The 16,066-nt window shown below is 41.0% G+C and overlaps 1 protein-coding gene across 1 annotated transcript in view; it reads left to right on the top strand.

Annotated features, from left to right (window-relative positions):
* Positions 1-16,066, top strand: part of ANTXR1 (ANTXR cell adhesion molecule 1) — a 225,371-nt gene that overhangs the window by 85,532 nt on the left and 123,773 nt on the right. Inside the window, exon 10 of the mRNA XM_081264451.1 lies at positions 2,069-2,167. Coding sequence (XP_081120577.1) covers positions 2,069-2,167 — 99 coding nt within the window. The remainder of the gene's footprint in view (positions 1-2,068; positions 2,168-16,066) is intronic.

Below are 16,066 nucleotides of genomic sequence, written 5' to 3'. Positions count from 1 at the left end.
CATATGCCCATGACCTTCATTAGTATAATTCACAGCTTAGGCTCTAAACACTTGGATATAAGTCCCAGTGTGCTGCTTACTAATTACGTAACTCTGAGCAAGTCATTAAAATGTCAAAATCTCGATTTCCTTATTGTTAAGGTCTCTTATGCTTCTAAAAGCATTCTGTTCTTATTTGTACTCCTTGTGGTACATGCAGTGCCTCCGGCTTCTTTTACTTAGATTTCAGTTTCTTGCTTCACATCCAGGCCAGCTCCACTTTTCTGCAAAATGAGCAAACACGCCTGAAATTAAAATAAAATAAGGTTCTAAAAAAATCATAACCCCAACTTTTAAGTTACTCATCTGTCACAAGACAATGAGTATCTATTTTAGCATAATGGTTAGGAGGAAAATGGCCGATTTCTATGAGCATGGCATTTGGTTCCTGGCAGACCTGGATTCTGGTTCTGGTTCTGACAGTTATTATCTGTGTAATCTTGGACAAATTACCTGACCTCACAAAGATCAGTTTCTCATTTGTTCTTCCCTGTGCTGCAGTGAGGTTGAAGTGACATCAGACATATTCAGGGTTTAGCACTGGAACTGGCACACACTAAAGGATTAACCATCAATTATTATGTCTTGGCAAACACAACTTCTAAATTAATTTCTTGGGAATGAAAGTGACATAGACTCAACAGTTATTTAACTCCAAAAGAGTCCCATATGCTAGTTCTCTAATTCCATTCTCCCTCCAACAAAGTCTGCATTTGGATAGCAGTTTACAATTGAAGATCCATTTGCACAAATACTGCATTTTTTCCCTCTGACTTTTAGTTTGTTTCTATTTTTATATGCCATTTAGCATTATCCCAATTCCCAGTTTTTATACACATAGGAGTGATAAAAATAAAAGAAAGTGGAACATTGATCAGTTTTGAGCAAATATTCCTAAGTGTTGAGCTAATTTGTGAGTTGTTTTTTTCTTTGATACAACTACTGTAAATAATAGGATTTTATTCATATACATTAATTCAGTGTGCATCAGTGTTAAATAATATGCAGGCCTGGGAAATATATTATCTCTTCTATTTAGAGAGAAACAAGTGCTACACTCACAGGCCAGTGTCAATTCAATCAGGTCTTGCTTGACAATTGACCACAGATGAACAAGACTTGCATATATTGCTATGAACAGTTATTCCAGCCCCAGGCACAGTGGCGCACACCTGTAATCCCAGCAACTCAGGAGGCTGAGGCAGGAGAATCACGAGTTCAAAGCCAGCCTCAGCAAAGGCGAGGGGCGAAGCAACTCAGTGAGACCCTGTCTCTAAATAAAATACTAAATAGGGCTGGGGGTGTGGCTCAATGGTTGAGTGTTCCTGAGTTTACTCCCTGGTACCAAAAAAAAAAAAAAAAAAAAAAAAAAAAAAAAAAAAAAAGACCAGTTATTCCTATATAAACCTACACACCACCACTGTGTCCCCAGCAGAGATAGGATTGCTGCAGCATATCCAACAACTACCACTAAAGCGGTGTTTTTCTAGTTGGGCGATTAAAAAAAGACAAAAGAACAACAGCAGAGGTTACATAATTACATGCTGTACTGTTCAGTGCTGGCTGAGAAAGAAGTGGTTTCCAAAAAAATGTTAGGCACCCTGGGCTCTAGAGAAATCCTTTCAGGATCCCAAAATGTAAAACAGACCCAAGGAGACTTGGGTTGATTGAAGAAGGAATGGAGAATCCCTCTCTGTGGCCCCTCTTGCTGTTTTTAAAAACTTCCTGGGCTCAAAAATACAGGTAAGATTTGAATGGAAAGAGGAGGGAGGAAGGTATTCCAAATAGGAGGATCCTCAAGAGGAAAGGTAGGAAGGGGGGAGTTCACAAGACCAGGTAATAAGCCTTGGTCATGAACACCTGGTGAGACACAATGGGTTGGTGGGAAAGGGAACAAACATGGTTGCTTTGGGTTTCCAACAAATATTTTAAGCCTGGCGAAATAGCTAACAAATGCTGTTAAGTTAAAGCAGACCAGAAGCTCAAGGGTGATGGTCAAGTCACGTGTCCTGTCAATTCTCCATTTCAGAGTCATTTCAAGTCGTCGTGAGAGGAAATGGCTTCCGGCATGCCCGAAACGTGGACAGGGTCCTTTGCAGCTTCAAGATCAATGACTCGGTCACACTCAGTAAGTCCTTGCAGAATTAGTGGGTTTTTCAGCCTGCTTCGGGGGAGGGAATTCCCAGCCCATTTTCTAGTAGGGCCACACACATAGAATCTGCAAAGAAGAGTCTTCATTACTGGAAAGTTCTCCAGCAGGGCACAGTTAGCCCTATCGTGCCTTGGTCCTGATCAGAAAAGGTGCCCCTCTGCGTGGGCACAGAACTGAGGGTGCCCCACTTGGGCAGCAGGGCAAGGCTGTGTTAGCCTCCAGTTCCCCACCAGCTTCACTGCTGCAAGCAGAGGTCCTGCTCCTGCCCATTTCCATCTACAAAGTCAGTCACTCCCAGTTGGCTGTGCAGGCATTGAATAATCAGGGTTTGTGGAGTTGAGGTTTCTTAACAAAGCATTGCAGATTCTCCAGTGGAAAAAAAAAGAGATGCCTTAAATTTATCAATCCTGAATAAACCAAAAGCCAAACTATTAGGTTTGCATGCGTAGATTCTGGAACATCTTTCCATCTGGATGATTCTTACTTGGAGTAGCCAAGAAACTCTCATCGTGGTGAATACCTTACATGAAATACAGGAATATGGAAGTAAAACGAAGTGCATTTCATGAGAAAAATGAATTGTCATAATATTGGAACCTGCAGGAGACATTTGCAGCAGGCAAGTTCTTAATTGAAAGCCATATGTGATTCATGGGGCTGTCCAGGAGAGTTGGGGAACACTGACTATGGGAGTTGCAGATGCCAGGAGTCCTGGTTATTGTTTGCATCTGGCATTCATCACACAGATAATTATTGATTCTGCATCTGCAATGATAAACAGCACTCATAATATACTGCATTTTCCCAAGTGCTCTGTGCTCTCAATGCTGTATCATTTTGTCACAGTGGCTCTAACAGGTAGAAAGAGCAAGGATGAGAGGACTTGCATTTACTAAATGCCTGACCACTCACACTAGTTCCATCCTCCTTAGAGCCCGGGGAGGGAGGTCTGATCCTGTCTTTAAAAAAGAATTGAGAGATGTGCCTTTTTTTTTCCTCCCTGATGTCTTAAAACTCACTTGAATATTTAAACAGAGATATTTAGTGGCTTTCTTACAAACATCTGGAATTCCTGGCCTTGGAATAATATCAAACATTGGAAGCATTCAGAAAGTTTTTCTAAAAATTGGAAATGGTCTCACATATCCAAAAAGTGTGTGCTGTTTGAAAACATTGTGCAATGTCCCTGAGTAGTCTAGGTGTGACAGTTGGATAAGTGCTCCCTGCAGAGTTCTTTTTCCCTTCAATTGTGATGTCACTTAAATCTGCATTCCCTCTCCTGAAACCAAAAACCCAAGTCTAATCAGAAATTCCTGGGGGTTTAATTCGCCTCCCAGACAAGAGAGCTTTCAAATTCAACTTCTATGAAGATAAACGGAAGTCACGGGGTGGGAAAAAAAGTGCCTATTCTGTAGTCCATTACTTGAAAGGTCCCACAAGATGCTCTGTTAGGAAAGATGAAATGCCAATGTACAGTAACATTTTGAAGGCTTATTTTCAACTTTAGCATGGAATTTCATTTCTTATGAAACCAGCTCATCCTCTTACTCCCTCCTCTCCTTATATATACTTACCAACACATGCAAAGGCTCTCAGCCTCATTCATATTCAAAAAGAAATAAAGGTCATTAGGTTAGGCAGTTGGCTTAAACCACAAATCTAATTAGCTTCCAGTACAGCACTAACAGTTAAAGAAGACTTTAAAGTTAGGAATAAAATAACAATACAACCCAGTTCACCACTGTTATGTAACATTGATCTGAGGTGTTACATCACTGTCCAATAGAACTCTCAGAGATGAAGGAAATACTGAAATGCTAGCCAAGATAGCAACCACAAGCCATAGGTGGCTGTTGGGCATTTGAATTAGGGCTAGTGCAATTGAAGAATTGAATTATTAATTTCTTTTGATTTTAATCAATATAAGTGTACTAGCTACATACGCCAGTGACTACCATATTGGCCAATGCCACGAGCATTATAATACCACAAGAAAACAGATGAAAAATGTCACTGCTTTTTAACATATTTGTATTTTCCTAGAATACTAGAGTTAGCAAAGCTACTAGACTAATAAGAAGATTATCAAGCTCAATGTTTTCAAAATAAAATACCTCACATAAAACAATCAATAGCTTTACCAAAACCCAATAATGACCAGTTAGAAAATATCCTCGGAAAAATGTAGCAACAACAAATATAATCCAGGAACGGTGGTACACACCTGTAATCCCAGTAGCTTGGGAAGCGGAGGCAGGAGTTCAAAGCCAGCCTCAGCAACAGCAAGGCACTAAGTAACTCAGTGAGACCCTGTCTCTAAATAAAATTCAAACTAGGGCTGGAGATGTGGCTCAGTGATTGAGTGCCCCTGAGTTCAATTCCAAGTACCAAGGGGAAAAAATAAAATAATATATATATATATATATATAATCTAGTAAGAACTAATTTGATCATATTTGTAAACATATTTAAGAAGAAAGTTACAAAACTTTGTGAGGGAGATGAAGAAAGTCTGAATAAATAGAGAAGTGGTGTAAACTGAAGGGAGGGCACAGATTCAGGAGGCAAAGCACCAGGAGAAGAATCCTGGCTCTGTGGCCTTAGCAAGTCAGTTAACATCTCCATCCCTCAGTTTCTCTGTCTCCAAAATAAGTATGGTAACAATGGCACCTTTATCACAGGTTGTTATAAGGTTTAAATGTGTGGGTTAGGCTTAGAACAGGGCCTAGCATCTGTAAGCAGCCAATGGCTACTGGCTGCTGGTATGACTTTATTATTATCACTGTTATTAAGTGGAACAGTAACTGGGTGTTGTAAAAACATCAACTGTCTTCAAATGAATATTTACTTTTAATTCAGTCTCAATGAAAATTCCAGTGGGGCTTATTCAATTAACAAAATAAGTCTTAAGTTTATATGGACGAATAATTGTACCCCCAAAAAGCCAAGAAAAAAATGTGGAAACTTACCCTAATCGATTTCAGGAAATATAAAAAGCTGCAGTAATTGAAACAATGTATAACTGGTATCATAATTGGCAAACTGAGCTTCATAATGTGGTCCATAAACAGTTATGTACTTGTGAGAATTTAGGATAAAATAAAGTGACCTTTCAAATCAGTAAGGAAAGAGTGAATTATTCAAAAATCACTGTTGAGTCATCTGGCTAACCACTTGGAAAAACAATTAAATTTGATTTTTATCTCATACTTTACATTAAAAAATTCCAGATGAACTACAAATTTTAATGTGAACATGAAAATTATAAAATTACTAGAAGGGAACAAAAATAAATATTTGCATAATTGCCTGGCAGGCAAAGACTTTTTAAGCATGAAAGGACATACCATGAAAGAAAATTTCAATAGTTCAAGCAAATGTTTTTAAATTCTTCTGTTACCCACTCCAACAAAAAGCAAAAGGAAAACATAAAACTAGAAAAATGATTTATTATATATATAAAACAAAGGGTCAGTAAACATAATATAAAGATAGCTCCAAAAATAATCTTTTTTTAAAAAAAGAAAGAAAACTAATGATCAATAAACATATGGAAACTGCCCCGTGTAAACAAGGAAATGCAAATTGAATTAATCAATTGCCATTTTTTACTTTATCAAACTGGCAAAGATGAACAAAGACATAATACCTAGTATTGATAAAGATGTAGAGGAGAAGGTTTTCGCTCACCATCAGTGAGACAGCACTTAGAACTTTTTACAATTCTTATAATGAATTAAACTGCTTTTATACATTTTTGACCCAGAATTTCAATTTCAACTTCATCAAAAGAAGCGATTGGGAATGTTCACAAAGACTGGACAGTGTAGCTGTTTATCATGATATAGCAAAAGCAAGAGGAAAACATCTAGATGGTCTAATAAATGTTTCACAATACATAATCTAATATCAACTACACTTCACCCCTAAATAATTAAATAATATTGTACAAGAATAATTCCTGATGTGGAAAAATGTTAATGATATGGCTTCACATGTTAGAATCAGTTACCAAAAAAGTACCTGAATACTCTTTTTCTTTCTCCAAACACACATTTGCATTCAGAAAGAAGCTTGGAAAACATATCAAAATGTTAACAGCAGTCACCTCTGAATGAGAATGCTATTATTTTCTTCTATTTGTGTTTTCTAAGTTTTCGACTATCATATATCCCTTATATAATAAGCAAAAAAAAAAGCTTACTAAAGTTATTTAAAATTTAATTTAAAAATTCTTGTTAATTATATAGAACTAGCATACATCTTAAAGTTAGTGCTTGGTCAGTTCTCCAATCAACAGGCCAAATTCTCTGCTGGCCAAGAAAATATCTTGGAAATCTTCACACAAACTTTATTTATTCTGGCTGCACTTTCTCCTACTCCAGTATTCAGTATGCTGTGCCAAGAAAAGATCTACTTTCAACTGAAAATCCATTTGCAGAGAGATTAGAATGCTAAAATGGAGACACTGGGGTTTGAGCTGAGAATTGATCCATTTTATGCACAGTAAATAATAAATGGACGTTTTAGTAATGCAATAATGAAACATTTGCAGTCTAGCAAGTAGTCTAACCCTGGCATTGCATGGAGACACATGACGTATGACTGTAAACAAAAAGAAAATGATTTTTTTACAAACTCACTAATATTTCATATATAGGCCATGCAAGAAATCTGTTTCATGGTTTCATAGGCACACTCTCATTCTCTAGGCCTGGTTGCAGTTTCCTTTTCGTATAGTCCCAAAGGATAAAAGTTTGCCCCCTTTGAAGATATTTTCTCAAACTGAACATTAGTCACAAAGGCTAAGAGTTCCAAAGATGGGTTCAGTGTCCCCAAGAAAGACACTCATTTGAATATGGAAGTTCCAGTGTGTGTGTTTTTAAAAATCTGACCAGATTTCCAGAAACTACATCTTAGAAAATATCTAGGCTCCAGGGTTGCTGAGGACCCTCTAAAGAGATCATGAATATACCTTTGGTGGCAGATAGTAGGGAAGGCAGTGGGGAGGAGGAACTGTAAACTTCCTAAACAGAAGCGTATTGTTTGCTCTGTCGTGAGTTATGGTATTGTTTATATTGGTTAAAGATACTAATGCAATTTAGATGCATCCCTGGGGCTCTGGGGTCATATGAAGAGGATGAGATGATGCTTTGTGTAACTCAAAGTGAAGAGACATAAAGAAGGCTTGAGTCTCCCTGTTCTAACTGGGGGTGCACGTCCACACCACTAGACAGCAGTATCCAAATGATAGCAGCTACTGATCGGGAAGCACCTATTTTGTGTCTGTATTGTTCAAGTACCCTCCCTATCTCATCTCAGCAGCCCAGTGAAGGTAGAGTTATTTGTGTCCCCATTCTTTGTTGATGAGGAAACGAACTTAGAGAAGTGAAGTGCCCAAGACCCCCAGAAGGCCAGGGGTGGAAACAATTTGAACTTGGACAGTCTAGCTCCAAAAGCCTTAGACCATTAATCTGCATGGCCTCTGAAACACAGGAACCCCTGCATCCCCCCCAAAGACCCTTGGCTCCCCATGCCTAGGTGACTGATGTTACCTGACTGATGCACCTACTTTAGGGGCACTGATTTTGACAGATTCTCCCCATTTTGCAATTGGAAACTGAGTGAGGTCAGAGATATTTACCAATATCACAGAGCATGTGAGTAGGGCAGTCGAGACTTGAACTCAGGCTCAAGACAAAAAGACCCCATCAGGTCAATTACTGGGAAGAACCCCAGGCTTTAAAGCATCTGTGCCCATCATTGACAATGTGATCACAGGTAAGGGTCCCTGAGTGGTATTGTTTTCTTGAACCTCAGGAGCTTTTTGTATATCTGGTGGTATCTCTTTCTCCTTTGCCCATCCTTTCAGACAGTCCTCTGGTTTTTCTCTCTGATTTTTTAAGTGGCTCATGGAAAGAGTGTATTAGTGCATATTCCCATCTTTGAGGCCCAGAAAAAAAAATAGAGAGAGATCAGTTGAAATTTACTGTAGGCATCTGGACTGGTGTAGGGATTCTCCACCACAGGCAGCAAGGTGGCAAAGATTTTCATTTGGGATAAGGATAGCTCATTCTGGGGGTAAGTTGGCACAATACAAAATTAGCTGCAGCAATGCCTGTCAATAGTCATCTCGACTTGGCCCCTGCTCTACCAAATGGACAATGGTCTCCAGGTGAAAATTGAAAGCTCCATGCAGATTCAGGCCCACAAAGCATTTTTTTTGAGGCATGGTTGGGAGAGAGGTATGCTTATGAACTCCCCTGAAACCTGCCTTCACCCTAGCCCTGCTGTCCTGAGTAGGGCAAGTTGGCATCCCAGAAGTCTGGGCTTTCATGCACGGTGACCAGCAGGTGAATGGTGGATGATACCCTTCCTCATGCTTCCTTATCATTTCCATAATTTGATGGAAGAGAAAGTGGTAAATCTAGTAGGGGCCAGATTCCTGGGAACTCTAAGCAGGCTAATAATATGTATCCTTTCACGCTTGAAACACTTTTTTCAACTTGAATTTAGAAAAATTGGCTGCTGCTGAGAAAAAGGAAGAAAGTGCTACTGGTAGATCTCTCCTCTGTTGGATTCAGCTCTGCCCTATCCTGCGTGCCCTAGTAGCTTAGGGGCCATTCTCTGTTAATCAAGTGTGTGCTTGGCATCTCCTCCCATGTCTGAATTTCTATGCAGGTTTAGTCTTTTAAGAGAAGTCACTGTTAGTTATAAGCTGAGGTCATGATCGTAGCGACGTCTTTAGCCATTTTGGTAGACTTGCCCTTCCATCCCAATCCCAAAGGTAAAATGCTTCCAAACCTAATTGTGCACAGCTGCAAGAGTTCATGTGTCAGAAGCCACATACCTTGTACATGAATCCTGAGTTGTCCTTTAGCAAGTAAAAACAAAGCTTTAAAAATATATTTATCCTCAGTAAATTACAGCTGTTTTGAGTGCAGCAGTTTTTCTGACCTCAGGATTACAAAATTTTAAAAGACTGATACTTTACTTAGAAGATAATTTGTAAGTTTTACAGATGTCAGCAGTCAAGAACTTTTTTTGGTGTGGATTTATTAAGAGGATAAAATGCTCTGCAGGAACCCTGAGCCTCATTATCTTCATATAGTTTGCAACACCCCAAAACTGCCTTATTAACTTCAGGAGATATAAATACAAAACACCACAAAATTGTGTATGCTATGGTCCCAATTATATAAAAAATAATACCTGTGCACTTTCGAGATATTGCAGCACTACCCAGAGAGCTGTGAATTACCCAGTAACATATCCAGGTCCCTCTAAAATGGACAAAAGAAAGACATTAGGCCCTGGTAGACATTATATCAGATTTTTTTTATATACTCAGGAGTATTGACATTTGAGGCTGGATAATTTTTTCTTGGTGGGTGGGCTGTCCTGTGCAATGTAGATGCTAATACCATTACTTCCTCAGTTGTGATAACCAAAGTCTCAGACATTGCTTATTGTCCCCTCAGAGGCAAATCACCCCCATTTGAGGATCACTGCACTGTATACAAGTCCATAGATCCTGTTTGGATATATGACTTGCTTCTTGTCTCACTATACTATATACTCCTGACCTAACCTGATGGGCAAGTTGTAAGACCCGCTTAATTTTCAAACACATTTACACTTTGTGTTATACAGATGATGAGGCCAATAGTACCCCACCTTAGTAATAATATTTCCCATGTGTTGAAGGCCTGTTAAATGCTAGGCATTTAATACCATCATGGTTAACTTTTACAACAATTTATGAAATGAGTATTATTCCCATGTTCTAGGACAGAACTCTTGAGTTATAAATAGGGTGAGAAGGTTTGCCCAAGATTACACTACTATTGAGTGGCAGAGCATGATGCCTGTCAACAGCACAAGCTCTTCAGGGGCTTATTGCTCCCCATCCTATTCTCCTCTGCCCCACAGAACAGGATGGGAAAGCAAGAAACATATCCTGGATACCTAGAGCATACAGAAACTGGTGAAATAGTTATGTGTAGACCCAGCCTGTTCTCTTATCTCATGGCAAGTAACCAGTGAGGTCTTTTTTTTTTTTTTTTTAAAGAGAGAGTGAGAGAGGGGAGAGAGAGAGAGAGAGAGAATTTTTAATATTTATTTTTTAGTTCTCGGCAGACACAACATCTTTGTTGGTATGTGGTGCTGAGGATCGAACCCGGGCCGCACGCATGCCAGGCGAGCGCACTACCGCTTGAGCCACATCCCCAGCCCACCAGTGAGGTCTTCTAAGGAAATCCTAAACGACTCCAGGCCAGGAAAGGGTGGGTGGGTCTAAGTTATGTCTAAGGATTAGGCCACCTGCACCTTCTACCCTCTCTTCTCATTTTGTTTTGACTTTCATTATTCAGTCCTCTGACTTCACCACCACGGTTCAGATTTTCCAAGTAGAAATCATTCTCTATACTTTCAAAATCTCTGCTTTGTCCTCTGAGGTAGAGTTTAACATCTCTGACAAAAAATCCTTTAGCTAGCCAGGTGCGGTGGCTCATACCTGTAATCCCAGCAGCTCCAGAGACTGAGGCAGGAAGATCCCACATTCAAAGCCAGCCTCAGCAAAAGTGGGGTTCTAAGCAACTCAGTGAGACCCTGTCTCTAAAGAAAGTACAAAATAGGGCTGGGGATGTAGCTCAGTGGTCAAGTGGTCCCGAGTTCAATTCTTGGTACCCTCCCCCCCAAAAAAAATCCTTCGCTTCATATCACACCTACATATGAAATCCTTCCAGGGCCAGACACATAGTATTACCCAATACATGCTGGTTTCTTTCTGCTCTCAGCACTGGAGCCTGCTGAGCTTTCAACAAGACTCCCACGTTTGTGAATTATCATTGAAGAAGCCCCAGTAAGACAGTCACCTCCTTTCTGGCTGGGAGTCTAGAAAACTCAACCCAGATGCTTTGAATTTCACCAACTTGGAGTCCTATTGAATATGATTTTACTTCAGATTTTTTCAAATATTTTGCATAATATTTAAAAGCATAACTTTTTTCCTAAACCGGTTATTTTTGAAGGCAGCAAGAAGGTGGGAACCGCCAGTCTAGCTTGTCTGCTCTCCTTTCATTTGGAGCCACATTCCCAAACCAGCTGATAATTTGGTGCTGGACAGTTATCCTTGGCTCTGGGATGCCATGAAAATGCTCCCTAGGCCCAGGGGACATTGGAAGAAACAGCAGGGTGAGCTCATTCAGTTCCTAACCTCTACTATTTTTCCCACTACCTAATGCAAATGTCACAGTAGGAATGTAAACTCTACTTGGGGGCTTACATCAGCTTTTGGAGGGTTTCAACAAACTCCCCCAGATAAGACTAGGGGTTATTTTTCTTTTCCTTTTTGCCAGAAATAAATATTTATATCAAGAAAACATTGCCAAGACTTGGAAAGTATTTGAATTATTTAATCAGCCCTATAAAAGGATTCACTCCAATCGGTGTTTGATTTGGCTAATGAATTTTAATCCTGGTTTTATCCCAAACCCATTAGAAAGTTACCAAACTACAGGGAAGAATTCTGGAAATGTTCTTCTTCACCAGTCCCAAGGCCAAAAACTGGGAATGTATACACTTGAGTGTATACTTCAGAACATGGGTCTGTTCCTGTTAGATCAGGGCCTCTCAGAAGACTCTGGACCTTATCACAGGGCTCTTCAGCCCTAGTCCTCTCTCCTGGAAGGCATACCTCTGGTGGTATCCAGCCTTGCCCATTGACAGTATTGACCATTCACCTCAGTGTGAAGAGCCTTAGTTTCTGGAGTACTTTTGGCTACATCATAAGACCAGTTGGATTGACCCCAACTAGTCATTTCAGCAATACCTGAGTTCACATTGCAGCTCTGATACTTTCTCATGGTGTAGCACTAACTCAACTAACATCTCTGAGCCTCAGTTTCCCAGACTGCAAATAACCATAATGGTATCTCTTCCAGAGGGCTGTGGAAGCACCAAATGAGACCATGGCTATAGAACAGTAGACAAAATTAGTGTGTGTGTGTGCGTTCGTGTGTGTGTGTGTGTGTGTATATACACACACACACACACACACACGAACGCACACACACACATTCTCTAAAGGCGTTTATTTTTCTAGGAATTCCTGATGTCTAAAAATATGTTAGTTTTGCAGAACAGTATATTAAGCAATCAGACATTTTGAAATTTAAAACCTTCAGTTCTTTGACTTTAAACCACACATTCGTGTAGTCTATTTTAAAGATGTGAATATCCATGTAATAGAGTGACATTTCCTGGGTCCTTATCAAGTGCCAAGTGTCATGCTTAGTACCTTCATATTTACCCCCCCCATACACACACCTCTGTGCAGTGATGCCATCATCACCATTTACAGATGAAGTCATTCCCCAGTTGTATACTAGTAAGGGGAAGATCTGGGACTCTAGTCTCAATCTGTCGGTTCCCAAAGTCTCCTCTTCCCTCTCTGTGCCCTCTGAATCCACCTTCTGGCATGCCTACCTCCTAGGTCTGGGGTGCTTGCTACTAACTGATGTGATTACCCTCATTGATCCCCAAGTTCTGATTTAAATAAAGCTTCTGTTTGATCATCAGACTCCTGTAGACAGATGCTTTAGGTTACCCTATGCCATGAGGATGCACAGAATCCTGAAATATAATTAGGAATGACAAGAAAATTTATATTTCAACCTCATCTATTAGTAATTCCATTTAACTTCTGGTCTCCAACTCCTCACACTTCCTTTATTTCCCCCTCTGTTGCAAACAAGAGCTCAGCAGGCTGCCCCACTCCTCCTAGCCTCTCAGTGCTAAGGAGCATTGAAGTGGCTGCCTGGTAGGCAGAGAGGAAGGGGCCTGGGTTGTCCTCAGAGTAGATTATGGTCTCATAAACCATACAACTCGCTGGCTTTGGCACTAGCATAGCCCCTGAGCCAGGCTTGGCCCAGCCGGGGAGCAGACGAGGAAGGCTTTGTGCCCTGCTTCCCAAGTGGACATTCCAGGAAGGAGTCAGATGATCTGAGTTATGGAAACCAAATGGCCCTCCTTTGTTTAGAGAGAAAGAGGAGGGGAAAAGGAAAAAAAAAGCCACTCATTTTTGTGGTAAAGTGAAAACAGGCTCCAAACCAAACAATCCCTCTCAGAGCAGAAAATGCCAGCTCCTCAGAGCAGCCCACAAATCTTGGAGGCTGACAGACTGCTGAGAGGAGGTATCAGAGCTGTCCTGCAGCTGTGACCAGAGCTCTTGGTCCTCCCGGCAAGGTGTTCCTCTGCCTTACTCCAGAAACATTTGGACTCCCAGGCAGGAAAGTAGAAGGAAAAGAGGGAGAGAGTAAGAAATACCTACTTATGTAGGCCATGCTCCTCCTCCTCCTCCTTTCCAATTGGGATGAGGGAAGGAGACAGGAGGTATCCAGCCCAGAAGTGAGCTCAGACACTAGCAGAGGCAGGAACTTGGGCCTGCAGCCCCTGCATTCACCCTGGCTCTGCCCCTGCCATGTGCCACCTCAGACACCCTCCTCAGCGTGACCCAGCTCTTCCCACAGAATTCAGCCCAGAGTCACGAGGCCTCCTGTGGCTGTTCTGTGGCTGCCCAAGGCTCTGTGGGCTGGCTCTGTGGGCAGGAAGCTGCAGTCCCAGGTATTGCTGGGCATGTGCAACAGGATAAGCCATGGCCACGAGGAAATAAATATAGGTTCTGCTCAGAGATGCCTGTCCCCACTTTGATTTGTTCTCTAATGCAAGTCTTTCCTGGAACAGAGAGTCTTTTAGGGAGGAAGGAATAATGCAGAAGAATTCGATTGTCGTCCTGGTTTTGCCTCCAACTTGCCATGTAACCAGAAATCACAGTTGTCTCCCTGAGCCTCCATTTTACATCTGAAAAATGAGCCTGGTGATCCCTGCCCCGCCTTAGCTCACGAGTTTATCAGGTGGAGAGACTGGGTGATCATGGCTGTCATCCAGGGCGGCAGAACAGCCTATCAGATAAGCTTGTGGACTGTAGCCTGCCTGCCTGGGGGCAGATTTAGGTGTCCACATGCAGCTCTGAGCAAGCTGCTTAATCTGTGGGTTCTCACCTTTAAAATAAAGGGAGCAGTACCCCTCTCTAGCACTGCTAGAAGGTTAGATTTGACTAAGTGATGCATGTGAAGCATTTAGAAAGCACCCACACGTGGCATGCCCCAGGTGAGCCCTGTCATTGTCATCATAGCCAGAAAAAAACAATAATGCCAGGTTCGGGCACTGCATGACCCCTACTGTCATCATCAGCTTCACAATTTTATATAACACACCCTCCCCATTCCAGTACTTCCACAAGTCTGCCAACAGTTGATTCTCAATATGTTGGAAAACCTCCAACAGCACCCCTGGTGCTTTTAGGAAAAAAAAAAAATCCCAGAAAGTCCCACCATGTCCCACCCAGCCTTGGTCATCTAAACCCACTTCCCTTTCTAGTCCCATTTTGAGCCATTGTGTGTCTCTATCAAATTCAAGTCTCATTGGCCTTTTACCTCAAAAGGTCTGGATTCCTTCCTGCCCCAGGACTTCTGCAGTGCCACCTCCCCACCTGAATTTCAGGTTTCAGTTTAAATAGCCTTTCCTCAGGGAAGCCTTTCCTGCTCAACCAGATGAGGATCAGCTCCCCTGCACCTGTGTGTGCTCATCCCGGTTATAATTAAATACGAATTTGTATGATTACTAGCCTGTCAGTTCTTGTAAGTCCTAATACAGTGATTGGAACATATTAGACACATAAAGAACATGTGTGTGTATTTTTAATAAATATATTTAAAAAATAAAAGAAATATGTTAAATGACTATCTCTCCTATGGCTCCTATAAAACTCATGAAATTCTTTTCTCAAGGCCCATATTTCTAGCACATCATGGGACTTCAGCAAATATTTGTGGGACATATGAATGAACAAATGACTTGGAAGAACCTCTACTTTTCACCATAGGAATTTTTCCCTGGACACCATCTCTTCCTCTTTCCAAGAGGGACGCAATACTTTCATATGTCCTCTAACTCCTATACCAGGGGAGTCTGTCCCTAAATCCAGGCATGAAGGAACCAAGACTTACTAATCTCCACCCAGGCAAACACGTGATGTCAAATGTATTCTGCAGTCATGAATTGCACAGATCCTAGGAGACAACAATTTCACAGCAAAAAAAAAAAAAAAAAAAAAAAAACAGTTGCAGAAAATTGTCCTTCAAAAATATATGTATCCCCTTTGTATCTTCTAGCTATGGGTAGATTAAAGAGACAAGTTTTATTCATCCTTGTTTCTTTGATGGGTCATACCACAGCCTTCTGTAAAGCTTGTGTAGCCAATGAACCCTGAGGCATGAAGGATTGACTGTTGTCAGCTGAGTCTACTAACTCCTCAGCCCTGCCTCTGTGCCCCAAGACACAATGAAGTTCTTAAGGAGTTTGAGATTAAAGGTACTTGAGTGTTTTTTGATTAACTATAAGAGCAAGAATTTCTCCACCTCTGAGTCTCCACTGTAATTCATCTTCCATAGCTATATCTGCTAAATTCTCCAAATTTGTCACTTTGATTTTGCTCAAAAATCCTCCAAGTTCTTTTCATATTTTATAGAACTGATCCCAAATCCCTCAGGCCAACTCAGAGAATTTGGACCAAACTTCTCTCTATACTATTGATACCACTAATTAGAGTTCTGCTCGCTCACATGTTGAAGCATAACAGAGAAGCACACCGAGGCAAGCATATAAAGCAGGGTTTATTTAAAAATGGGTAACATAGACTTCTCCCAGGAAGGAGAAGGGGGCCATAGCTGGTATCCTGGTATCCCAAGAAGCAGCGAGGGTGTTTTGTCTTTTTATATGTCCAAGGCTTCCTTGGTTGTCCTGCTTTCTTAC

Source organism: Spermophilus citellus (assembly GCF_964194105.1).
Source record: "Spermophilus citellus genome assembly, chromosome: 13".
Lineage (NCBI taxonomy): Eukaryota > Metazoa > Chordata > Mammalia > Rodentia > Sciuridae > Spermophilus > Spermophilus citellus.
This window is presented reverse-complemented; position numbering and strand designations above follow the sequence as displayed.